Source organism: Felis catus, chromosome A3 (genome assembly GCF_018350175.1).
Source record: "Felis catus isolate Fca126 chromosome A3, F.catus_Fca126_mat1.0, whole genome shotgun sequence".
Classification (NCBI taxonomy): domain Eukaryota; kingdom Metazoa; phylum Chordata; class Mammalia; order Carnivora; family Felidae; genus Felis; species Felis catus.
In genome coordinates this window covers 7,883,429-7,910,737 of record NC_058370.1, presented here as the reverse complement: position 1 = coordinate 7,910,737, position 27,309 = coordinate 7,883,429, and the positions used below count along the sequence as shown (strand labels likewise).

The 27,309-nt window shown below is 46.5% G+C and overlaps 1 protein-coding gene and 1 long non-coding RNA gene across 5 annotated transcripts in view; both read left to right on the top strand.

Moving 5' to 3' along the window:
• The window catches only part of DOK5 (docking protein 5), a 153,115-nt gene extending 147,617 nt beyond the window's left edge, over positions 1 to 5,498 (top strand). For all 4 annotated transcript variants that reach the window (XM_045053473.1, XM_006929650.4, XM_045053472.1 and 1 more), the window contains one exon: positions 5,014 to 5,498. In XM_045053473.1, coding sequence (XP_044909408.1) covers positions 5,014 to 5,078 — 65 coding nt within the window. In that variant the 3' untranslated portion in view covers positions 5,079 to 5,498. The remainder of the gene's footprint in view (positions 1 to 5,013) is intronic.
• A 2,876-nt stretch (positions 5,499 to 8,374) lies between these two features.
• The window catches only part of LOC123384261, a 249,943-nt gene continuing 231,008 nt past the window's right edge, over positions 8,375 to 27,309 (top strand). Inside the window, exon 1 of the long non-coding RNA XR_006595041.1 lies at positions 8,375 to 9,140. This is a non-coding gene — a long non-coding RNA (uncharacterized LOC123384261). The remainder of the gene's footprint in view (positions 9,141 to 27,309) is intronic.

The following is a 27,309-nucleotide window of genomic DNA, read 5'->3' as shown; positions in this document are numbered from 1 at the left end:
TCTGCACACAGAGCGGATTATCCAGCTTTGTATTGATAACCTATAGGGTTTTGAAGATGATAGTTAAAACTTCCGTTGCCCGCTTTTTGTTACGTAGTATGATCTTCACTGAACACACACATTTCCGTTTGAGTTCTTGCAGTTTTCCTGTGTGGCGTACTTGGTGAAATATCCTGCTATCTTATACTATCTGTGTGGGTGAAAGTGGCATTGCAACTGCTTCAGAATTATTTGGGGTTTTTTGGCTTTGTGTTTTTGTAACAGTTACTCGAGCAGCCTGTTTGCTTTCACATACTTCCGTTACCAGTGTTTTGTTTTGATACTTCGTTTGTACCAATGTTCACTGAGAGATTTCTTCGCCTGCGGGTTCTGTGTCAATGTGTCTATTTTATCTTTGAGTCACCACTACTCTCTGAGATACAGTACCAACATATGGTCTGTGTGTAGTGTGGGACTCAGTTTACCAGTAATGTGTTACCTTAAATTGTTTTTTCTCTCAGACTGCCTAAAATTGATCTTGCTTCTCCAAGGTGGTCAGTTACGTGAAAAATAGGATGAGTTCATCTATCGTTTCACCTCTTCCTCCCATCTTCCTCCTTCCCTTTCTCCCACCCCTGGATTAAAGCTGAAACTGGGGGGAAAAAATCATGACACCATTACCCTGTTGCCTGAGGTTACATGGCACATCATTTCTTCTTGTTTTGATGGTTCTTACGAGCTGTGATTCCTCTGGCCGGCTCATTTGCCTGGACATATGTCAGGATGACTTTTCCTGTGGTCTGGAGGTCAGTCTTGGAAAGCACCTAGACCCTTATGGGAGAATTTGCCCGTCAGGTTGGAGAATTTGCCATTTCCTCTCCGAATTTAGTCCTACAGAGCCACCTGCTGGTTGGTTTTGGAATTGTTCTCTTATCCTTGCTGTCTTAGGTGGGGAAGAGGTGCTGACTTTGACCCATGCTGGGCGTATGAAGCCATACTTAATCCACTATCACTGCTTCTCCTGCCCCATTTCTAATTTTCACATAGAAATTCCCTTCTAGGGTTGAGCATGTACAAAATCAACACGTAAAAGAGGTTTATCATGAACACTGGAAGAAATTTAAGAAAGAAGCGTTTAGCAAGTTGAACGCTGGGTGCGCAGGTTTCTTTCAGGAGCGCGTCGCATAACAGAACCACAGAGTGGTGTTTTCCCAATTGTGGTCTGCGGAGTGCTCACCCGGGTGGAGATGGCCCTTTCCCAAACTAGTGCTGTGGTCCAGTAAGTTTGGGGAAAATGCTACATGTTCAGGGACGTTCTCCTCTTTTAGAGATTAAGAATGCCAGTCACTATTTTCAAGATTTTGAGATGTCCTGCCACGAAGAGTCTGTTTAATCTTGTTGAAACCAGGGCTCGGCAAACTTATTTGAACGTGAAACCTCTTCTCTCCTTTTTTATGTAAGCGAACATTAACATACCACCAGTCAAGTGCTAGATTTGTTCCTCACAAAGCAGACGCGACATACTGAATGAGTATTTTTTTTATGAAGATACCCTTTCTTGAAGGCCTGCTGTATTGAAGGCTTTGCACTGGGTTCTTATCATACACGATCTCAGTCCTTAAAACAGCCATGCGAGAGTATATTATTCTCGTCTGCAACTAAACAACTAAGAATTTCAAGGGTTAGTAGTGGGGTCCAAGGTCACCCAACTGGTAAGTGAGGTCTTTGTTTCTCTATTCATTCAGCCACTCACTCTCTCGTTCAGTCGGTGAGTGTTCTTGGAGCATCGGCTCTATGCCAAGCACTGTGCTGGGTGACGGGGACACACAGGCTGCTACACAGGCATGCTTCTGCCCTCCTAAAGCCGAAAGCCTAACGGAGTCACGGGCAATAATTACACAAATGTATTTAATATCAAATTTGGTCACATTGAAAAGAAATGTCATCTGTCATGGAGAGCGGTGAAGCAGGGTTACTGGTCTGGGAACGATCAGAAGACAAGAGGGGCTTCTTTAGGTAGGGCATCCATCACAGGGGCCTGTAGCATTACCTCGAGACCTGCAGTCTGAGGAAAGCAGCCATTCTGCAGTCCCGGGAAAAGATTCTCCATAGGGAGTTCAGCAAGTGCAAAGGTCCTGAGACAGAAATGAGCCGGGGCAGAGACCAGAATGGAAGCGGCGTGGCTGGTGCCTAAGGGGCGGTAGGAGACAGCAGGTGAATCAGCTTCCGTGGGTGCCCTTCACCTCAAAGTTACCCTCCTGGGAATCTTTAGCCTCGCTCCAGAGGGGCCCCATGACTCAACGTCTCCCGAATCCCTTTGCTGCAGTTGCCTTGAACGATAGCATCACTTGTTTAAAACCAAGAAAAAAATAGGCATGCAACTCATTTATCAGATTTGACTTCCGGTTATTTCAGGAAGTCACAGATTGGCACCAAATGTTTGCGTCACACTCTCCCGGGCATCCGGCGTGTTGCCTCATCTAGTTCTCCCGGCAGCAGTCTGATTTGGCAAGAGCCAAACGGAGGACCGTGTTCTCCATTTCAGTCACCGCGGAACCCGAGACCCTTAGAGGCCAAGTACTTGCTTAAGATCGCGTGGCTCGTGGAGGGAGGGACTGGCATTAAAGCTCCTTTCTTTTCTCGTATATTCTTACCCGGGAGAAGAAATCCTGCCGCCATGACCGTTTCCAAGGCACATACCATACGATGGAAACAGGTCGTCCAGAGGATTGATTCCAGCCCGTGCGATTTACCTATTTAAGGATGTAGGTTCCCAGAGCAAGTGGCAAGTCAGCATTGTTTTTTTCCATCTTAATTCTAACGTAGTCACATACGTGGTATGTGCATCGGTTAAGAAAAGGTAGATTAATATCTGAACACGTGTCAAAAGGCAACAAAGAAATGAAGGTCTCGAACTCTCATGTCTCTCTGGGCCAGGGAGGACGCGCAAACAGCGGGACAGGGCACAGGTGGGTGTGGGTTGGTCCCTGGTGAATCACAGGGACCCTGGGGCAGAAGATGGGCCCGGTGTGTTTTCCAGTTTTCCAGGAGAACAGAGAAATCGGCACCTTTACAGAACTTTTGAGGTTAATTGAATAGTGACGGTCAATTCCCAATGTGTTATGACCTGTGCAGGCCAGAGAACATGGGCCCAGATGGGGTCTGCAGGCCGGTACCAGCTCTTGGTCTTTGTGTGAACTGCAAAAGTGTGGGACAGGTGACTCCACCACCTGCCTTTCAAACCAGCGTTCAATTAGCCAGCGCGATAGAAGCTGCAGGGGTTTCACTACAATCTGACCCCAGGTGAACACTCTGAGTCCTTTTATTCAAACCTTTAGAGCCTAAGGAGCCACAGATTAAGGTTCGGGAAGGGCTTTGTACTTGATTTGGGTTTTGCATTGACACTGTTTGTGCACTGTCTGCTTCCCTTGGGAATTTTTATTAAACTGTGACAAAGACGTACCAGGATGTTCACCTGTCGCACTCAAACGCACTGAGTAATCTCTGCACCCGACATGGGGCTTGAACTCATGACCCTGAGATCAAGAGTCCGATATTCCACCGACTGAGCCAGCAAGGTGAGCCCGTAGCATCCAAACTCATCAGCACAGTTTCTCTATGTGACAGCGTGCGCACACATGTGTACTGGAAAGAAAATAGAATCTGTGTTCAAAATGGTCAGGAGGTTGGAAGAAACGATCTCTTGGGGTTTGGGATGTTTTAATATTCAAGCTGCTCTAATAATAACCACTGCCGTTGTGCACCAGTGACTGTATGACTATAGATTTCCTTGCGGTCCTGATTTGAGGCTTGCAAATATCTGAGTCCATGACTTATGTCCGAAAGGTTCTGACTAGGTCTGACGGAGGTCGGGGCCATTGTGACGATGCTCTGGACGGTGCACTCAGCCATGTGCCACATAAACCTTTTTGCTTGGCACAGTATTTGAAAACAGCATTGTTTTAGGGGCCCCGGGATGGCTCAGTCAGTGAAGCGTGTGACTTTAGCTCAGGTCAGGATCTCACAGTTGGTGAGTTCGAGCCTCGTGTCGGGCTCTGTGCTGACAGCTCGGAGCCTGGAGCCTGCTTCGGGTTCTGCGTCTCCCTCTCCAGCAGGGCATGGGTGCTCCATGTAGCCGCAGCCCTGTTGCTGTGTGGCCCGGGCTGGACCCGGGCTCTGCTCCTGCTCAGAGCTGCTCCATAGCCAGCAGCGTGAATTTCGCAGCTTGTGGTAAAACCTCTAGCCAGCAGATGGCAGTGAAACCTCTCGTGTGTATAAAATCAAGCGCCCCGTCCAAGGGGACTGGCAGACGGGTGGCCTGCCGGCCAAACCACCAGGTCTGCTGTCTCTTGTCGTTAACGAAGTTTTGCGGGACATCCGTGCCCATTTGCCACGTATTCACCGGGTTGCTTTTGTTGAGTAGCTGCAGTGAGACCATACGGTCTGCAAAATCTGAAATATCTAGTATCTGGCCCTTTATAGAGAAAGTTGGCCAGCCCCTGCCGTAGGTCACAAAGGCTGCTGACAGTGGCCCTTGGAGCTGCCTTCCGGACTTCTTCACTTTTCTTGGTTTGGAACCTACACCTGAAATAATAAAGCCTGTGTGGATTTTAGGGAGTCCTCCTGATAAAAAAATTTCCTAAGTATAAATATAACATTGCCTTATTTCTGATCAGGTTTCCAAAGAATACCTACACAAAAGATTTCCTAGTCCTATGATTCTTCTCATTTCCTTTAAATACCTTGAATATAGGGGTTGATGAAAAATTTTAAAGATTAAGGAGGAATGTCACCGCTAGCGGTCTGATCACAGCTCAGTGCAAAGACCACATGCAAATGATATGGTAATCATGAAGTCTCTCCTGACTCTTATTTGCATATCACTGTGAGTGGCCTCTGGAGAAAAAAGTCCTATGTTGCATATCACTTGCTTCTGTTATATAGAAACTTGTCGCCAGCTAATTTGATTGGGGGCTTTCTTGAAACGTAACTGCAGGTTTTAAATTCTTTTTTTTTTTTTTTTTTTTTGAAAAGATGTTGCCAGCCCTCTGAAGCTTCATCGAACAGAGACTTTTCCTGCCTACCGATCTGAGCACTGACACGAGCTGCCCAGAGTGGTTGTGGGACGCACCTGGGATGTGTCAGCCACCGCAGATCGTCGAGGCGGCAAGATGACGCCGAGGGAAACCACGAAGGAAAGAATCTGAAAGTCCCCGGCTGATCGTGTGGTCGTTGGGAAACGGCAATGCAGTATTTGTCTTTTTCTTTCTTTTTTTTTTCTTTTTTTAAAAAATCTTAGCGTGATTGAAACATGCTCTATAGATTTCGACTTCTCGTTCCCCCTTTTACAGCCGGACAGGAAGGAGTCAATGCCGCAAAATGATTTTCTATCGTAGATACTGTGTCCCTTCCGCTTCCTCTGAATCTATCCTTTTGTGGATTCTTGTGATTTCCCTTCTGAGTGTCTCAGTTGTATGACAGTCAGTACTGACAATAAAATGGCTCTTCATTATTTGTTATTTGCTGATACTGTATTCCTCACTTATTAATGCTACGGCTCCGGTTAACTACTGGAAGTTATTTTTTATTATATTACCGACACGTGAAATCAGCGCTTTGACCTGACTCTTACCTGTGAGGTTAAGAAATATCTTCAGAGGGCCCTTTAGCATTCTCTACGGGGTTATAATGTTGCTCTCGCGTGATCTTCCTCCAATCACCCACCTCCGTTTTTTAAAAGCCTTTGTTTTATTTGGAGTACCTTCATAAAACATTTTAAAATAAAAGAACATTCTTCACCCCCTATGTTCTTTGGATTCTGGCTACTTGGTTTTCTCTTATGTTTCCAGTGTTTATGAAGGTATGTGAATCTCTTCCTCACGAGCCATGAGCGTGGCCTGGCGTTGCATTTGACGTCTGTGCAACCGTTTACACGTTTGCCCACTCATTCACGAAGCTGGTCTGCACTGAGCATCTTCCAGTTCCAGATGCTGTGCTAGATAGAATCCAGGGGTACAGGGATAAAGAGATATGCGGGCCCTGTCACCAAGGACTTCAAGTGCATAGGAGTATGACAAGGAAATAAAGTTGCGGTTGTAACACAGAGTGACATCTGCTAAATGGGTCCCCAGTGGGCCATGTGCCTCTGAAGAGACGGTCATTCTAGTCCCCAGGCTTTCCCCCTGGGAGCTTCCAGGTGGGAATTAAATCCCAGGAGCTCCCGAGGCTGGAATGGCTATGACTGCATGGGAAGCGGGGTTCTGTGTATGTCGGTCACCCCTCTGTCGTCAGTAGTGTTCCCTGATAGAGTGTTGGGCATCGATTAAGTTTGATACATAATGACTGTTCTTTTAGTGTAAGTATATCCAAAACATTGAATGAGATGTCATTACACTAAAAATGGCTCATTGCATATCTTAGAGTGAAATTTGTTGGGATGGTCCGAATTTTTCTGTGCTAAATCTGGCAATCCTGTTTCCCAGGCACGAGAACTGTGCCTTACACATAGCTCATGCTTGAAAAATATGTGATGATTGACTGGGTGGTTGAATATCCTGGGGATAGGATTCTTTCTACGAGGGGAGGCAAGTTATTATCGATTGTAGACTTTCTCAGTGCCAGGTACTGAGGTAGGCCCTGCTAAAATTATTATTTTCCCTCGAAAATCCTATCCTGTATTTTCTAGGGAAAGATGTGAATTTTACTCAACACCAAGCAAGGGCCAGAAAAAGATTCACTTTCATTTGTGCTTCCTCCGAAACGTGCATAATTTCCCAAAATGGGAGATTGACCAGTGAAACCCCAAAGGCCCTGCTAAAATGCAAGTTTGCCGAGCTAAATTCCCAGTTGGATCTGAGTTAGTTGGGATCTCCAAGGACACTGCTAGTTAGGATGTGTTTGTCTCAGAGGTGGGGAAACACTGGGAGGGGGAGGAGGGTTAAATTCAGCCGAGGATCAATTAGTGGGTTAGGGACGCGTAAGTGACTTCGTGCTTTGTTGGGGTGCGTGTGTGTTCTGTGTTGTGTGTGGCTGCTTCTTCCATTGCGTCAGCTCATCTGCCTTCTCCCAGGTAGATTCATATTCATCTTTTTAAAATTTGGTTCGCCACACACATTTGAGCATTCCCTCACCGTTTGTTGTCCTTACTCTGGCTGGCTTTTGTTTTATTTTCCTTTTCTCCCAAAACTGTCTCGCAAGAAGTTCTCCCTGGTTCCCAAGGTCTCGGCTGCCAACATGGGGGCTTAAGTGGAAGAAGGAGATAAAAGGAACGGAGTTAAATAATTGTAATTTTAATGAAGTCGGAGTTCCTGGAGCACGTCTAAAGCTAACGAGTGTGTAAAGAAATGTTGCTGAATGTAGTTAACTAAAAATCAGAACCTCCTTTAGGACTTAATTTGTTTTTCTTTTTTTAGAGAAAGAGTGCAAGTGGAGAGAGGGGCAGAGGGAGAGAGAGAATCTTAAATAGGCTCCACACGCAGCGTGGAGCCCCCCAAGTGGGACTCGATCCCACGACCCTGGGACCATGACGTGAGCCAAAATCGAGAGACGAACATTCAACTGACTGAGCCAGCCAGGAGCCCCTAGGACTTTTGGAAAATGAAATATATTGACAAAAAAAAAAAGAGAGAGAGAGAGAGAGTTCTGTTAGGTTATCCTAATGCTTCTTATTTATTGTCAAGCACTATTATTCTAAGTGCTTTACTTGTATTCTCTTATTTAATCTCCACAACAGGTCCATGAGGTAAGTATAATTTTTGTCCCCATTTTATAGATGGGGAAACTGAGTCTTAAGGAGCCTGAGTCATCTAAATGATATGCCCAAGATCTCTCAGCTTTGCTAGGAGGTGAAGAGGCATGTTAAAATGTTCAAGTCTATTTGCAAAACAGAGCAAAAAATCTTTTCAAGTTTATTTGAGCAAAATTTGTTGGAATTGGGTGGCACCAAGCCAAAGGTGATTAGAGGTGCTCCAGACACAGGACCTGGCAAGAGGTTTTTATAGACAAGATGTGGAAGCAAAGCAAGGAAATTATCTGATTGACTCTAGCGTAAGTGGTTGTTTTATTTGAGAAAGCTGCTTGTGATTGGCTGTTCTTAAACATTTCATTTCCTCAGAGTCCCATGCATTGACTCTGGCTTACATTTGGTTGGCTTATGTTTTGGTTTGCTTACGGAGGCTACCAGGGCCCTAGTGCCCTCCTTGTTTAATTACTTTAATAGCCACTAAATGGTCGACTCGAATTGGAACCCAGATATTCTGATTCTTGACCCAGCTGTATCAATCCCTAACACATGCTGCACACTTTTCTTTAAAGGGCCAGAAGATAATTTTTTTTTTTTTTAGTGTTTGTTTATTTTTGCGAGAGACAGAACGGGGGGCGGGGGGGGGGCAGAGAGAGAGACAGAGGGAGACACAGAATCCGAAACAGAATCCAAACAGAATCCAAAACTTAACGGCTGTTAGGCGTTAAGTTTTGGGGGAGCCAAAATTTATACTCAGATTTTCAACTGAGTGGGGGTCAGTCTCCCTTCCTCCTGAGTTGTGCAAGGGTCAACTGTACTAACAGTCTCTTCTTCCCTGTAGTCCCAGGAAAAATACACCCATTTTCAGATTTCCAGCCAACTCAATCCTTTCCATTCGTGTTAAGGTCTTGAGTTCTTTTGTTTAAACATCGGAGGTAAGACTGCCCATCTTCTGATGAAAGTCAACAGTTGGCTGAGTTCAGAGTGAGCTCGTTGGCTCAATCTGTGATGATTTGACTCAGCCAAGGCAGGACCCGCGCTAAGCATTTGCCTACAGCTGTGCTGAATAGGGTGATGCCACGTGCATTCTACCCACTGAACTTGTAGTTATCAAATGTTGGCGGAAGATGATCATTCTGTAGGTCTGGGGTAGAGCCCACGATTGTGCATTTTCAATCAGCACCTCTAGGTAATTCCGATGCAGGCGGTATAAAATTCCATTTTAAGGATGGAATTCTTTAAAATTTAAATTCTTTAAAATTCCCCCGTCCCCACCCCCGCGGAGATAGAAACAGAGAGTTCCCATCAGGTGAGATTTGGCACCTGGCGGCCATCAGCAAGGTGTTCTTAACCAAGACACCCCCAGGAAGTCAGGAGGAGGAGTCGGGACGCCGGGAGACGCAGGGATTCGGGCACACAGGTAGGAGGGCGATTCTGCACGTGGGTTGCACACAGGAAGGGGACATGTGTCGTGACTGTGGCTTGGAAGCGAGCTCCTGCGTGGCCGCTTCGGTGCCTCTGCGATAGTCTCTGTGTTGCCATGACGACTAGGAAGGGACTCAGTTTGACCTTCTTTGTTTCTCTAAGATGCCTGAAGTCCCAGGGCCTCCTGTGCTACTCTTTTTTTAATAGGAAACCGCCAGCCAGGAGCTACTTGTGAAAGCAGAGCACAGTCTGCAGAAGTCAGGCCGGGCGAGGACGGAGCCAGAGTCCAGCTGGTGTTGTTAATGAATCAGCACCGAGCCACCAGCCGTCTGGCCTCCCGCCGCCCCGCCTGCCCCAGCGTCCTCTCATCCTTACTGTTGAGCAACCGTCTCTTCCTTGGCCTTTGGTACCGTTGCATTTCCCTCCGCTGAAGGGCAGGAGTTTCTTGGAGGGGGGGGGGGATTTAAGATGTTGGAGGTGGGCAAAGACTGGTATTTTTTGCTCTGAGTTTTGCCAGACCACGAGGGCGCCTCTGTATGGCTCTAGGTTGCTTACATGTTGTGTTCGTTTGCTTGTTTACCCTGGAAACCCCAAGAGGCGAAGAATCGGCTTTGATTGTTTTTTCGGTAGGTAGTTACCCTCTGTAGGCACCACCAACGCAGCACATGCGGGAGCCCTCTCTAGAAAGGGTCTGCATCTGGCCAGAGTCGACCTCCTTCCTGCTTCTGTAAATAAAGCTTTATTGGCATAGAGCCGTGCCCATTTCTTTATATATTAGCCGTGGCTGCTTTTGCATGACACCCAGAGAGCTGAGTGGTTGTGGCAGGGCCATACGCCCTCTGCGGGAAAGGCTTGTCGGGTCCTGCGCTGTATGACCTGTGCCCTCAACCAGCCGATGGCTTAGGTTCCCCGCTACTGCACGTGTCTCCCGTCTTCCGTGTTACCTGTGAAATCCATGTTCTCCGTGAACGGGACGCTCAGCAGGACCTGGGCCCTCTCACTGCAGAGGTCATTGTTTCTGCCGTCTGTCCCTTTGGCCCAGAAAAATCTTACCTTCCTCCACTCTTGCAAAACTGACCCTTCAGACTTCAACTTAAACACCAGCCTGTCGAAGTTCCTTCCTGAGACCCCCAGACCGGACAAAGTCACCAGTCATAAGCTTTGAGGAAGCCCCATTCTAAACATTAATGGGTGCTGTGCATGAACATTTCCATGTGGTTAGTGAATTGTCTGCCTTTTCCATGCTTCTCAAGTTCCCTGAAAGAAAATGTTCCGTCTCTTGGGCTTAGCTTTGTACCCTCAGCACCAAACAAAATTCCTAGTGAATTTCGTGCATACTCAATAAATACTCACTTTGTAAATAAAGAAATGGAAAGTGAGACCACAGCAGGTGCATCGTTAAATCATGGTGTATGTGATCTGGGTTCTACCTCGGATGAGTAACCTCTTTCCTACAGAGAGGTCGGCCCTGATATTTGAACTTGCTTCAAATGCAGAAAGCAGGCAATATTATTCTAAGAAACGCAGACAACCAAAGAAGTGCATTGTATTATTTCTCATGTTGATTTCCTATATGACCTAGAAGGGAAAGGAAACGTAGGGCAACCCATAGTGGCTTTTGCCTTCAGTCCTACCTTATCCATCATTAAACCTAAGCTACCTCTCTTATAGAGAGGTAAGCCCTAACGTTTCTGGAACTCCTGTGCGCTGAACATAATCCTTACATCGTGCCTGTGAGGTGGCTAGCCTCCCCCTCGTTTTATGACGTAGGGCCTAAAGCGCTGAGACTTGGAGCGACTGGTCTCCAGAACAGTCTAGCTCTAGCGCCCGCATCCGCATTCTTCTGCTTGCGTTTCCCACTCTGTGTGCTAAGGTGCCGTGAGGTGCCACAGGGAACTCACAGAGGTGCTGTGGGATAGATCAAGTTTCTGCAGGAGAAGGTGATACTCCGCATGTATTGGACCCACGGGAATGACTCCTGGCCAGGGGCTGTTCAATTTCAACATCAGACCACACCAAATTCACTTCTGTGACGCCATTGTTGTGAAGCTGGGTTTTGGGTAGCTGCTCTGATAAAAAAGCAGAAAAGCACTTCGTGAAAATCCATGTGGACGAGGACGTGAGGGTGGGGGTGGGAATCCAGTCTTATTCCCGAGGGCCTGGCAGACACACACATCCCCTTAGCAAGGAATTGTGAGTAGTTAAGAATAAAATACAAATATTTTTTTTCTTTCGATTTCGGTGTATTTTTTTAAATGGCTACTAAGTTGTCAGGACATAAATACTGAAATTCTTCGGATGAACCTAGCAACTTGATAAATGGAACCGCTGAGTATTTCTTTTGGTCTAAGAGCGCTAGGAGAAATTCCTGAGATCTTAAGAGCACTGTGGACAGAGAAAATGTGAGACCCTCTGTCCCATATTCTGTCTCTGCCTTGGCCACAGCCCCAGCTGTAGGCTCTAGGGTGTAAGCCCCCAGGTCTGTATTTAGTACCCACAGCAGGACAGTTTTACGGGTACAACCCACGCAGTCACACAGGGATCCATGCTCCGAAGGGCCCTGTACTCGGTTTATTGCTTTACTGTAGCCATCTTGATATTCTTGTCCTTTTTTTTTAATCTTTGAACGTGTGTTTGTAAGTAAAGTCCGGTGGGACAGTGGAGCATGTCTATCGGCAGGGAAGGTAGCTGAGGTATGACTGTCCACTCGCTGGCCCTCGATGCCTTGTGTGCGAGTAGCACTCATGATACCCCATGAACACACAATTCCAGAGGCCCCCCGATGTGTGGGAGTTCAGTGAGACCCAAAGCAAGTTCAAGATAAGTGTGTTACATCCATCACCGAGTAAGCAGGGCCCTTTCCTTGTGAACCAGGGAGCCTTTCCCTCTGAACCTGAACTTGCTTCAAACGCAGAAAGAAAACAATGTTATTCTAAGAAACATGGACAACCAAAGAAGGTACGTTGTATTTCTCGCTCCTGCTGCTTTCCTATGTGACCTAGAAGGAAAAGGAAAGCTAGGGCAACCCATAGTGGCTTTTGCCTTCAGTCCTTCCTTATCCATCATTAAACCTAAGCTGCGGTATTGTTGCTAGAAGGTACGTGCATAAGATGTGATCATAAAATGAAATAAAAATCACCGTGTTCACTTTGTGCGGTGTTTCCCCTGTTCGGGGCAAGAGCAAAATAGATGAGCCCGTTGGAGCCACAAAATGGGAGCCGTGCGATTTTGGTGATTCAGCAGGTGAATTAAACGTTCTTATATTAACGTTTAAGATGGAGACGGCACAATAGGAAGGGGACCAGGAAAACCCCTGCTACTCACTCGGAATGTTAATTTTTCCTACGATCACATTAATAGCAAGTGACAAACACAGTGACCGGTCGAGAGCGAGGAAGGAAGAAAGGGAAACACTTTACATTTCAGTTCCTTAAGTGGCAGGTCTTTCCTGCTTTTTGAACAAGTGCGTTTTTGTTTTGCACTTGGTCTCACAAATGCTGTGGCCGGTCCTGTGCCGAAGATGCCCCTGGAAGGAAGGGCAGGGTGAGCAGGACAGAGGATTATGCTTCAGGTGTCTTTTCTGCCTCTTTCCTGCTTCCACGTGGGGCTCCCGCCCAGAACTGTTGCTCGCCTCTCAAACCCTCCAGTCCAGTCATTCAATAATTGACCTCTATTGAAGACACTGGGCGCAGTTCCTATTTTGAGCAAATGTCACGGTGACTGCACCGCGCTAAATACTGTAGAATTATTTTCCTCATCACTGAATTCCTTTTAAAGTTGTACCTTCCTAACAAAGAAAGAAAGAGACGCATTTGGTTATCAAAGGAAGCCAGCCCCCAAATTTACTTTCCTTCAGCTGTCATGCAAATTGTGAGCCAGAGGCCTAGCAGGATGGCTTTGAAGATAGAGATCACAGTGCGGTCCTAGAGAGGCTTCAATAGGGTTTCTGATGATCCTGTGATTTACTCCAAGAAGGAAGAAAAGAGCAGAGAACAATGGGAAGAAGTCCGCTCTTGAAGTCATAAAAGCCCAGTGTCTAATTCTGGTCCTCTCCTTGCCTGGAGGAAATGTCAGTTAATAGTGAAGGGGTCAGACAGGGCTAGACCAGGATTTCCTCAAGTGCATTCCAGGGGGTGCCAGTTCAGGTGGGGGGGGGGGTAGGCGGAGGGGTAGGCGGGGACGGGGGAGTTTTGTCCTTAAGTGAATCGTTGGTAAATGGAGAGTCAAACCAGTGTCTTTGTGAACTTCTTGGAGCCCAGCAGAGTAAACGTGATGTAATAGTCTAGAGGAGGCCACAAGATGCAGAATTTTTGTTGTAACTGGACTTACACGTTTGGCTGGCATCAGTAGCCTTCAGTGACTAAAGGTAGGTGAAGGCAGGTCTCCTGGCTGTCACACGTGGCCATTGGATAGTTGCTTACAATGCAGTTGCATCAAATTTTCAGGCACCTGCTAACAGTACCTCGCCATCAGGGGCAGAAACAGTGATGTGGCCCGAGTGATGAGCTCCTGATACGTTCAGATGCTCTGATGGCTTTGCGTAGTACAGATTTTCCTGAGACACACGGGGCAGCATCCTAGCAGCAAGACTGAGCTAAGGTTCTAGTGGGAGATGGGAGAGTCTCCCAGCTAGCAACTGGAAAGAGGACCAGTGGGGAATCCTAAGCCTGCAAGGCCGCCATTTTGCCAGGTGGAGGTGCTTTGGGTCTGCGGGAGTCTTACTCCCTAATCCTGAAAGGGATCAGAATGTCTACAGCATTTCTGGCTATTCTGTTTCTAGCCGTATTCTTGGACACCCCCTTGTTCAGCAAGAAGAACCACTTTTAACATCCATTATGCTAATTAGCAAAACTTCTGGTGTTGACCAGTCAAAAAGACAGTAGACACCACTGTTGGAGTGAGGCAGTTGATGAGTATTTGTGTGTGTGTGTGTGTGTGTGTGTGTGTTGTTTTTATTTTTTGCAGATCCCAACTCACAAATTCTGGAAGGCAGGTTTCCACTTAGGGCGTTGCAAGTATTAAATGTGTAGATCAAACCAAGCATCCTCCAATATCACACTCTTCATTGTCTTTACTATTTTCAAGTTTATTGTAGATACTACAATAGTTTCTGAAGTGTTGGAGAGCTCTTTTCCCTGGAGCATCTTTTGGGATTGGGGTTCTAAGGATCCCACTTTAGGAACTGATGGGTGGGATTAAAGAATTTCCATCTGGGAGCCTCTCAGTTACTGCGTGGTTGTGCTACTCCATGCAACTCACTTAACCTCTCTGTGGATTCTTGGGTTCTCGTCTCAATGAAATGGGATAATAATAAGTATATTTTTTAAATGCCCTGTGGCCTGCTCTAAAAGAGAGTAAGAACTGGAAACGTTTTGGAGATGGCTGAAATACAGACTCTTGACCCAATATCCCCATCTACAAAATAACAGCAGCGATTCTCTTGTGCATTTGGCCAAGACCACATGAAGTCGTAGGTATGAAAGTTCTTTGACAACTGTAAAAATACTGCAGCTTTGGAGTTCTTCCCATATCAAGCGCCTCTCCTCCATGATGGCACGACATGAGAGACTATGTTTAAAATGAAAGATGCTTCTGGTCTTATTTTGTGAGATTCCCATAGTGTCCATGTTATAGAAGAGAGACAAAGGGAATTACTACTTAATGAGAAATTGCTATTTTCCAGAGATTTTTAAATAAATTATCTCATTTGACTTTCACCTACACACGAGTGGGTATTATTTTAGGAAGAGGAAGCTGAAATACAGAACAGGGGGAATAATTACTCAAATTCTCACAGCCAGTAAGTAGGAATGGCCTTGAATTGAGCTGGTCAGAATTCTAAAACGGGCATTGTTTCTACTACACTGAGTAATGACATTGCTGTCATTGGCCTTGGTGTTCCTTGCTGTGCAACGGGACAATGTTGGCTGCATTTCCATTGTGTGCCAGTGAGAATAACAGGTGGGCTTTCTCACTATATCATTGGACATTCTGTCAGTGATAAGAGACAGCATGAATTGGGGGGGGGCTTTTTTACTAAGATAATTAGTAACGGCCACATTTAAACTGAAGGTCTAATTCAAATGCCTCCAGGGGCCACGCAAGTAACGTCAATAAGGGAGGTTGGGCCAGCTTTGGCAGTAGTGGAGGCCAGGAACCCCAGTTCATGGGGCAGCCAAGTGTCGCCATGCAGAAACGTGAAGCCAAGAGTTGCTAAGCTGCCAGGGTTTTTGGTTTTGTGTGTTCGGTTAGCGAAAAGCTGGAACTCTGGCTTTGTGAAATTTCCGGTTTTTAAATATTAGAAACGAATATAAATCACTAGTGCTGAATCTGTGCTGGCTAATGCTTCATACGTCCAAGGGTAGAAGGAAAAATAAATGTCTGTGAGCTAAAATCTATAGTAGGCCTTCCATTTAAACCCCTAAATTAAATTGGGTTTGCACTGATATTAACTATGGTTATTAGCTATTGCTGATATAATCTTACAAGTGGGGAAAGAGACCAAGTGGTGAAATGCATCAGGAGGCGGCACCGTGATTCTCGGGGTAAGACGAGGGGATTTTTCTTCTTTTAATCTTGTTCTTCTAATTGTATAATATCTTCGTTCTTTTCCCCCTCCTGAGCCACGGTGCGCCTTTAAAGCCCCGATCCCTTAATTTGTCTTCTTTAGCAATGGCAGCATGGGAAATTTTGTCAGAGACATGATGGTTCAGTAAATGCCTTTGTCTAGGTGTTATTTATCAACTAGCAGGTGGGGTGAAACCAGAGTTTTCTAGAAAGACTGGAAATGCTGAGACCTTGGTCTTTGCTTGAAGGTCCCTTAAATTTGTTGAAAAAAGATTTTTGTTTGTGGTTATTCATCAGCCTTCTTATGGAAAATCAAACTGATATGATATTGCTTTGGTGCTGCAGTGTTTGTTATTTGATATGTAACATCTAACATCTGTCAAAACATCTAAGATCTATTTCTTCGAGTGGCAGCAGCAGATTGGATCCAACATTTAAGAATGACGAATAGTCATTGCAGCTAAGAGACTGAGAGTGCTTAGAGGGAATAGAAAATAAAGGCTCTCTTCTGCCCGGGAGGTCCTGCCCCCCCAGGGTTAAACAGTGGGCCATGGAACCCGTCTGCTTCATTTTCACTCGCAACACTTCTGACACAAAAAGTGTATATATATATTTTCCATCCCAGCAACCACTTCTGACACCAACTGGGCATCTTACAACTCCATTCGGAAGCTAAGTCCCTAGAGTCAGTACAGACCCCTCGGGTGGAAGGTTCAGTCCCACACGAGTGCCCCGTGCCTGGTTGCTGCCTACACTTCTGATCAACTGGCTATGCATTGGAGATTCCCAAGACCCCTGATCCGCTAGGTCAACTCCCACAACTCGGGAAGGCCCTTTGCCTACTGTTACCAGTTTATTATAAAGGCAGCAACTTAGAAGCGGCCAAATGGAAGAGATACGTAGGGCAGAGTGTGAGGGAGGAACGCAGGGCACATCACCCTCCCAGGAGCACAAGGTATTCACTAATCCCTTTCCAAATCCTGTCAGGGAGGGGCGTCTATGTAGGTTTCATTGCCTAACTACGGTTGATTAAGTTATTGGCCATTGGTGATTGAACTCCATTTCCACTCTCTCCCCTCCCAGAGGTCAGGGGTGGGAAAGTTCCAATCTTCTACTCATCTCTTGGTCTTTCTGGCAACCAATCCCCACCTAACCTCTCCCACTCAGGGATTCCGAGTGTTTAGATAAAGACCGAATAGGTATTCTTATGTCACAGTTGACCGGAGATCGATTCCCCCCTTCTAACCACTTATTAGCTACATAAACTTGGACAAGTGACGTTGCCCGTGCGTGCCTCCGTTTCCTCATCTCTAAAATTCCTAAAACAATTTCTAATTCAGAGTATGGTTGTGATTGCTGAGTGAGGTTCTGAGGCCCTGGTATATGTTCTGATGGTGATGGGTATCTATTTTGATGGCTGGCCAATAAAGGTGTATGGTGCTTGGCTTCTTTGATGGTTAATTTGCGTATTCCTAGGTCATTTGAATGGGAGGAAATTCCAAATCAAGTACAACACTGGCATTTCACTAACCGTCACCATAGTCTTAAACAATCAGCATTTATGGCATTTCAATTAACATGATAGCCACTCTTTATTTGTAAAGTTTGATCAATTTTGACAAATGTACACTGCCCTGTAACCACCACCACAATCAAGATCTAGAACATCGCATCACCCCAAATTTCCCTCCAGCTCCTTTGCTATCCGTTCCCCCTGTGGTCCTGCGAAATGATTTATCTGCTTTCTCCCACATAGTTTTATCTCTAAGATATAAATGGAATCCTACATCTAGTATTCTTAACCTGTGGGTAAAATAAATGCAGTGTGTTACAACGAGTATTTAGAAAACTGAGCTAGAAAATATCAGAATGAAACCTGCTTAGTAATGGTAAGTATAGGGTGTCACATTTTTGGGGTGTGTGTGTGTGTGTGTGTGTGTGTGTGTGTGTGTGTGTGTCTTGTGGCATAACATAAGCTACCTTTCTCACAGCGTGCCAGAATCAACAAAGTTAAAGCAAAAGAAAAAAAAAGAACAATCCTAATCTAATAGCCTTAAAATGATCTCTGACACATGGGAATAACTTCCATTTCACCTGTCACCTGAGCCAGTTTGGGGCCAGAAGACTAGGGATCGGACAGACAGCTGATGTGTTACCGGCTGTTCACCATTGGCCCAGGCCCAGTGCTCGCACATTATCTCATTTAATCCCCCCTGTAAGCCTGAAATTCCAGAAGCCTTTTACAGGTGAGGACGGTGAGGCTAAATTCAAGTCCTCACGACCAGCGGCTAAAACTCAAATGTGGGAGTTTTATGTGGGAGTTTTATGTCAAAATGTGGGAGACTAAGATTAACCACCGGGCATGTGGTTAGACAGCTGAGAGGACTAAAGAAGGAAAAGAATAGGAGTAAAGATGTAACTTAAATCCCAATTTCTGGCTGCTACTAGATTATCGAACTGCTACCAGACAAATCCCAAGTAGGAGTTGCCAAGCCCAGTGCGGTGCATGAGTCAGAGAAGGCAGAAGCTCATGAGCGCCCTGCCTACAGTTAAGGTGTGAAGGTGTCCAAAATTGAGTGGCTGAGACCATGGACTCTGGCCTCACACCCAGATTCTAGTCCCTGCTGTGCCACTGATGGGGTCCTTGACCCCTAATAGGACCGTTAGTCTCTCTGAGGTCTGGGCTCCTACCTCACAAGGTTTTGTGCCGATTCAAGTAAAGTAGGGTTTCCCAACTTCGGCGCTATGGATATTTGGGGCTGCATCGTTCTTCGTCGTGGGGGGCAGCTCTGTGCACTGTCGGATGCGTATGTCGCATCATCCCTGACCGCTGCTTCCTAGATTCCAGTAGCAGCCGCCACCACCAAAAATACGCCCGGTTGTTGCCAGATGTCCCCAGGGGAGGGGGAGGGGTAAATTTGCCCCCGTTTTGGAAGCACGAAAAGAAAGCAAACCAGATCAGAACAGCTTGAATGCGTTGCTGAGCCACGTTCCTAGTTCAACTCACAAACGCAGGCTGCGTGCTTTAATGACCGAGAATGGCGCTCGGGAGCGAGGGTTCAAGTGTATCTTGCCGTCCGCTGGAAGAGGCCCCGATGAGCTGAGCTTCGGGTAGCCGGGTCAGGAGAGCACCCCGAGGCATCTTCTGCCTGCTGGGCTGTGCGTCCAGCAGTGTTCTTGTTGAGGGAATAGCACTTGAGGTAAAAATTAGCAAGTTGGTAAGATTTAGCCAGGCCTATTTTTACTGGCCTAGAAAGACAAGGCCGGTGTCTTGTACTAGCAAATAAGTGATCTGTAAAAATAAATACAGCCTGGGGAAGCGGTTGCTGCAGAAATGTTAGCAAACAGGCGGCGTGACATCACGTCATTTTCTTACTTCGCCCAGGTGCTGACAGAGGGCAGCTGGCCCAGATTTTCTCCTCCTGGTGAAAACCTGCAAACTCCCTCCCCGTTTTCTGTTAGACTCAAACTTTCCTGAACTGAGCTGTGTTTCCAAAGATTTGATCATTCAGGGGCGCCCGGGTGGGTGGCTCAGTTGGTTACGTGTCCGACTTTGGCTCAGGTCCTCATCTCATGGTTCGTGAGTTTGAGCCCCGCGTGGGGCTCTGTGCTGACAGCTTGGAGCCTGGAACCTTCAGATTCTGTGTCTCCCTCTCTCTCTGCCCCTCCCCTGCTCTCTCTCTCTCTCTCTCTCTCTCAAAATATAAAAAACATAAAACAATTAAAAAGATTTGATCATTCATTAGGACTGAAGAGTTTTGTTTTATAGGAAGTATGGCTGTTGAAGCCAACACTGCTGACTGCCTACTCAGTCCCCACCTTTCTCCCTTATACTTAACGCTTTTCCTATGAACCTGGTTTTGTTTGGGGGAAGCAATGATCCCACTTGAAAGTCAAGTAAAACCTTGGTGTGCAAGCATAATTCATTCCAGAAACACGGTGGTAATCCAAAGCACTTGTATATCGAACCAAACTTCCCCATAAGAAATAATGGAAACTCAGATGACTTGTTCCACGACCCGAAACTACACATATAAAAAGGATTAATACTGTAATATAATACAAAATAATAAAGAAAACACAAAATATAAAGAAAAATAAGCAAATTAACCTGTGCTTCCTTCTGAAAGCCTTTGTGGCTGGTGTCAGGGAGGTGAGAGGAGGGCTATTGTGACTTTCACAATCACTAACCGAATCACTGCTATCTATTGGCTCAATGGAATCTTTTTCTCTTCATGCAACTTTAACGAGGAGCCTGTCCAGTGACCTAGAATGACGCAAGCGTTCCTAAGCTCACTCTTGTCTGGAAGAGCAAAGGACTGTCCACAGGTGCTTGGAAGGGACAAAAAATACACCAGTGCCAGCTGTGGGCACCTTCCAATGTCCTGAAAATTTACTGATTTCTGCCAAACACCGTGGCCTGGGACCAAGTATCCAAGCATGGGAGGTGACCACCCACAATCCCGGAGACTGAGACAGAGAGAGAGAGAGAGAGAGAGAGAGAGAGAGAGAGAGAGAGAGACCCAGAGAGAACCGTTGGCTCAGTTGTGATCAGGTGACGTTCGGTATCCTATACCGCTTGTGTTTCCAGACATCACTCGTTTATCAAGTTAAAATTTATTAGAAATGTTTACTCATCTTGCAGAACCCTCACAGGACAAGTTACTCACCATCCAAGGTTTTACTGCACGCACTTTTCCAGATTCTCTGGGATGCCATGAAACCCAGTTCAGGCCCGCAGAAGGTTTCCTTCTCCAGCAAAACAAAGCTTCTGGAGGTGAAGGCTTTTATGCTTGAGTCTTGGCCCTTTCCTCTTAATCTTGCTTGGAAAAAAGATTGGATGCCTTCCCCCTCCATGAGGAGCAAAGATCCGTGGTAAGGACACCAGAGAGGAAAGTCAAAGAAGCATGGGTTCTCTACGCACCCCGCCCCCCCTCCCACGAGTAGCTCTGAAATCCTGGACTGCCCTCGTCTGGAGTTATTTCATATGAAAATTTTCGATTTGGGCAAGCCACTATAGATGGGTCTCTAGTATCTGAAACCAAGCATAATCCTAACTGAACTGTTGGGTATTTATCTCTGTAGTGTTTGGCCGGTGTTGTAAGGATCCCAGCCTTGCAGGCATGTCGACTGAGGTTAGCATTTCTGTGTGTGGTTTTTCCAGTCGATGGCGTCTTCACATGACACTGTCCTGGCCGCCTTCTCTGTCAGGCACAGCGGGTATGGGGCCTGGGGTGCCTGGGACCCACAGTACCTTTAAAGGCCCATAAAAACCTTTTACTTTCTCTTAAAATCAGAGGGAAAAAAATCCAACTTGAGTTATATTGGTCTTTTTTAAAAACTCAGTTGTATAGTATAATTTTTAATAGTATTTTATGGAAGAAGGGGCCATGAAGGCAGAAGTATTTATGGCCCATGAAGGTCATCATATGTCTTCACTTCAAGAAAGAACTGGTCTCCTTTACTGTTCATTTTCCGTTCCCATTCTTCCTTCTGTGGCTACAAGAACATGCCTCCACCAACAGAGGAAGCCAGAGGCACTGGAAAACCTTCTGTGTTAACAGAACTGGGCCCAGCATGACTTTTTTTGGTCAAGTTGGTTCTCCTGTGTCAGTTTTCTAAAATGCATTGATTGATTCACGTGTTTATTCCACAGTGACTTGAAGGCCCACAATGCAGCAGGCACTGTGGGCAGGGTACTGATTATTTTATTTTTTATTTGTGAGAGAGAGAGAAAGAAGAAAGGAGAGAGAGAGAGAGAGAGAGAGAGAGACAGACAGACAGACAGACAGACCTGGGATCCAAAGCAGGCTCTGCACTGACAGCACAGAGCCCAACGAGGGGCTTGAACCCACGATCCTCGAGATTATGACCTGAGCCAAAGTTGGATGCTCAACCAACTGAGCCATTCAGGCGCCCCAGGATGGAGATCTTTTGAGACTTGTGCGGATTGATGTGCAGAAAACTCAGTATCTGGCACTCAGTGATGCTTCTAATTTCCTTCTATGTGGCCGTGAGCTCCAAGCCCATCGCTCTGTCCACGTTCCTTCTCTCTCAGTGTACTTAACATCAGAATTCGAAAGTGGCATCTTTTCAAGATGGGATCCGCCTAGTTTTGCAGATGAGCAATCCTTTGCCTTGAATTTAGTGAAGGCCCAGGGCTCCTTCCACAATCATTACTGAGATGTCTCAGCATTGCTTCTCTAATAATGTTGTTCTGTAGAAATGTTTGCAAAACTCATTCTTGAAGCAAAGCAATCAGCAGTGTAAGATCCGGTAATTCAAAGGCCTATTTAACTACCTTTCATTGGAAGAAGCTGTCAGAGTTTCAGACCCGGTTTATTTTTTTTGTTGTGTTTTTTTTTCTTTTCTTTTTTTGCCTTCTTAGAACTCCCTTACAGATCCATCTGTGAAAAAAGCAATTGGTTATTAGAAAACTGCGTTGTTCTCAATTATAAGATTACACTGTGCCACATCAGAGAGCCTCGAAGATTCTCTAGTAGGTTATAAAAGTGCCAAATATAGTTTGTATGCAAATATCTTATGCAAAAGATTACTTTTATTTATTTTTCCGACGGCATGCAGGAAACCACACCAAGTGAATTTGAGACAAACACATGACAGATCCTGCTGTGATAAGAAAACCTCCTAATGCAAAGTTGCCTGTAGAGAAGAAGAGGAAATTTCCTTTGTATCCACTCATTCAGATTCTCTATAAGAAATAGCAGGACTTGTCTCCAGGAAACAGAGACTCAAGATCACCTTTCCTCTGCTATCTAAATGTGCCCGTTTTCAACCTGCCTGTCCCCTGCCTGGTTCAGGAATTCCAAAGAGGCACCAGAGAGAAGTGTTGGCCAATGGATTCCATCGGGGGACAGGAGTAGTCCCACTGAAGCCTTGTTGACGTGGAGTGAGTTAACTCGGTCATTGCCAATTCTCCCCCACTCTCCTGTTGTGTGGGAAGGCAGTGGCCTGGGATATATCCATATGGGGCCATCCTAGTTGGCTAGATAGTCCTTTCCTTATTCGACCCACGAGGATGACGCCCGCGATGTGCCTAGCAGAGCACAGGGCAATTGCTTTAAGAAATCTGATAGTCTGAAGTTCCAAACATATTCAACACATGATTTAACTCTGTAAAATAATTTGAGGAATGTCGGAATCCCCCAGATATGTCCCCTGTTGTGTCTCCCATTTAATCTTTTCTCAACAGAAGGTTTTGCTTAAAGCTGAGCGTACCCAGGGGAGCAGGGAGTAATAACTTCTTGAGTGACTGTAGTCTCTTCGTCAAAGAAGTCCAGAGTAACACCTACACATACACTCCTTCGTTTATCTGTTCATTCCCTAAATGTGACTAGTACCCTTGATATGTGCCAGGCATCATGCTAGGCTCTAGGGAATAAGAAGAACCACACATTGAAGTGATTTTTCTCAAGTCGCTTGGTACCATGCGAGAGAGCTTGAGGGGACAGAGATACAAGTTCAGCCCGGTGGTGGAGTGCTGATGGTAGGTGGGTCCTGAGTATTTTGGAAGTCCAGGAGAGGGGGGCCTAATCCTAACTGGAATGGTTATGGAGGGCTTCCTGGAGGAGGTGATGCCTGAAGAATGAAGAAGAGTGCTGAAGCCCAAACAAGCGTTGCCCCCTGGGCGGGTAGGTGTAGTGGAAGGAGGACAGGGGGACACTCTAGAGGATTTGGGGAGCCTCGGAGGAGGATGAGGTGGTGGAAGAGAAGCATAATGTTGGAGAAAGGTGGTAATTAAGACCATTTGGTAGATTCAGCTGACTGGCCATGGGGTGAGAGAGCCTGGCATGGTAGCAACATTTGGTGTCTGGTCCCCGACTGTCCCCTCTCTGGAGTGGCATGCAGGAAACCTGCCCATCTCATTGCCTTGCGCAGAAGCCCTTTCTCCCCCATTTCAAGGAACTATTGAAAAGGCCTCTGTGAATTCTTGCTAGAGCGCAGATTCTGTGATGGCACAAAAGAGGCAAAGCCGTGCAATGCGTGGCTCCTTACAGCCATTCACTCATCCACCCATCCAGCAAGTGTTTATTGAGGACATGCTATGTGCTTTATACATTGGAGCTGCCACGTGAATAAAATAGAGCAAATTCTCTGCCCTCGTGGTGCTTCTAGTCGAGGAAAGTAAAGAATAGGTAATATCTGCGCCATGGCAGCTGTTGATAGGTGCTACCAAGAAAACCAAGCAGGGACGGCGTGGGGAGTTCTGGGCCACCTGTTGGAATTCTAAGTAGGGTGGTCACGGAGCGTCACCATGAGATGATGTTGAGCGAAGACCTCAAGTGGGTCAGCCTCAGAGTCTAGAGGAAGGGCATTCTAAGAAGGGCACAGTGAGGGCAGAAGTCAAGGAAGAAGGGTGGCGGGAGAGAAGGGAGCTGGTGGGGGGTGGGGCGTGGAGAGCAGGTGCGGGTGCAGGGACCGTCCAGGTGCGAGGAACCGCACTGGGAAGCCGGAAGGGCTGTGAGTCCAGCCAGCATTTTGTTTGTCCTTGACCAGGTCGAACTGCCCGGCAGGTGGCAGCCGGGGAAGGTGTCCATGTCTAGCCCCGAACTGCGGAAGGATTTGTACTCCCCCGTAAACACACGTGTGCCAATCCTCTGGTCCCCAACACCCATGTCCCTTCCAGAGGCGCCTTCTCCCCCTTGTCCTCCCTGCTGCGCCCCTTCCGTCACTGTAGGAAAAGGTGAAATCTGCCTTTTACTGGTGTGTTTGGATGAACTGTCGGAGTGTCCGCTGTTCCGTCCAAGTTTGAAATATAAGGCCCACGTTGTAGAACTCATCCGCCGTGCCTGCCTTTCCATAAATCAGTGGGCTGACAAGAATTGTCTGATGATGGGCCCAAGGATGCCACCTTCATTGTTGGTGAGGACCGCGACGTGCGATTGCCTTCACTTCTGCACCCATGGCCGCCATCCCCAATCAATCACCGCATTCTTTCCTGCCACGCTGAGCAGAAAGGCCAAGGTCCTTAACGATGGCTTTCATAAAGTCCACACAGTCCTTCACTCCGACGTCCCCCCCCAACCCCCGGACTCTTTTTCTTCCTCCCCTCCCCCCTGCCCTGGTCACTCTCTGTCTCCCACCTTGGCCCCTGGTCTTCTGAGCCCCCCCGGCCGCATCTCTCTGAGGGCCCTTGCCCTGTCTGTCCCCTGCTTGACCGCCTTCCACCGGCGACTCCCGTCTCTGATGCCCTTACATCTGTCAGGATCTTTGGTCGAGTGAATCCTTCTCAAGGTCCTAACCTGACAGCTCTCTTTAAAAATGCCTGCTGCCCACCTCTGACTGTACCTCAGATCCCCAGTGCTCTGCTCAGTGGGTCTTTTTATCACCTTCCCTCTTATTCTATGACTTGTCGTTTATGTTGTGTCGCCTCCTCAGAAAGTAAGTCATGTGAGGACAAAGATGTTGGTTTTGTTCACTGATCTGTTTTAAGCACCCAGGAGAGTATCCGACACATAGTAGGTGCTCCGCAAAGATTTGTTGAATGACTGCTAGGTTCCTGGGGGAGAAAGACAGAATACAGCGCACATAAAAACCCCCCGTTTCTGTGATGAGTAGTGGGTTTATATATGTGCATATATTTACATGGATAGACGTGCACATGTGTGACTAGTGAAGGTGTGCATGTGTATGTAATGAGTACATGTGCACGCATGCGTGCACACACACAGAAACACACACACACACACAGCTCAGAGGGCGTAAGCAGACCACACAGCCTACATGTTAATATCTAGGTTGAGGAGTTTAGGGTAAATTTAAACTCATTTTTATGAATGTCAGTTTATATTATCTAATTCCTGAAGGGAATAAATAACACTTTATACTCTGGAAAACATAAAATTTATAAAATATAGATTCTTGGGTTTTTTCCCCTAGGGTGTTTATTCTGACTTTGATTTTATCAGATACGATGGTTGAAACTAAAAGCGTGTGGTTTCCTTGAGACCGTCAACTGCTTTTTGTTGGGCGGCCCCGTGTTGCAATCTTGGAGGGCAGGTGTGCAGGGCCCGGGACGGCCTCCAGCGGAGGATGTGTCTCTGCGAGGGGCAGAAGCCCTTTTCAGCAGCAACAGCAGAGCGCTCAACAGTGGAGACCCCGGGGCACCAGACTAAATAATTACTGCTTTGCTCCTAACTCCCTATTACCATTCAGCTTCCCTGGAATTATTGAACTCTCGTGTTTGTGGTGTTGTTTATATAAGCTTCCTTTTTCTTATTTAAGCATTCAAACAAGTACCTTTCGGAAAATACAGAAACGAGTAAGAGTAAAAATAAAACACGCTGTCGTCTTACCTACTGGTCTGTCCACTGTCAGCATTTTGTGGTTTTCTTTTGCCAATTCTGTGCATATATGTGCAGTCCGCGATTGTTTCAAAAATCATAATTATACCTTATGAATCATTGCTTTTCTCATTCAAAATGATAATATGAGCTTTTTTTTTTTTAAAAAAAGTTTATTTATTTTGAGAGAGAGCTAGAGAGCGAGCAGGGAGGGACAGAGAGCAGAGAAGGAGACAGAGAATCCCAAGCAGGCTCCAGGCTCTGAGCTGTCAGCACAGAGCCCCATGCAGGGCTCGAACTCCCCAACCGTGAGATCATGACCTGAGCTGAAAGCAAGAGTGGATGGTTAACTGCCTGAGCCACCCAGGCACCCCGATCATAGGAGCTTTTGGATCACTCAAGAAATTTAAAACACATGCTTCTTATTGGTTTCATATTTCAGTTTATGAAGTTTCCATGAATGAGTTATGGCTTTACACTTGAACATTCCAGTTGTTTCCAAAATGTCTGCAGCCGTCAATGGTGTTGCGGTGAGCACCCGTGACTGTTCATCTTTAGCTGCGAATCCTAGAAACGGTACCACTGAGTCAAGGTGCACATTCCTCTGGTCGTTTTCAAAGGCAGTTAAATTTACGCCTTTTCCTTTTTTTTTTTTTTTTTTTTTTTTGCTATGTCTTTCTCCTTGCTACAAACAAATACTGCTATTAATCAAAAAAAATTTTTTTTTGGTGGAAGCAATTAATGATGGCACACCCCCTCGGAGGGAGGAGGGTAGAGTAGAGTGGAAGGCACCAGGCCACGTCCCTCCTAGAATTTGCTCTCCTGTTGCCCTTGGACTAGGGAGCTTTCCTTTGCATATTAAGGAATTGCTTTGTTCTTCTGTAGGGGACGAACTTGACCTTGGACTCACTTGCCTCCTGTGTTCCCTTGGGAGCCAGATAAAGAGGGCAGGCCGGCTGTGTCAGCAGGAGACGCTGGTCAGGGTTAAAATGACCACCGCCGAGTAGAGCGGTTAGTGCACGGGCCTGTGAACAGCCACAAGTGAGCTACAATGACGTGACGAGAAGCATAGCGTTGAATTCCCCTTTGGGGGATGACTCTTGTCCCTGGGTACCTTCCTCACATGGACCCTCTCCTCCCGCCGAAGAGACATCCCTCGTGCCCCGCTTGCTGGCCTTCCCGGACCGCCTGCGGGCTGGGTGTGCTCGTCGGGAATCTTGTGTGTCCGTTACAGACAAATACGGACCGGAATCCCAAGCCCGGGATCTGTCACTCGACCGCACACAAAGCCTC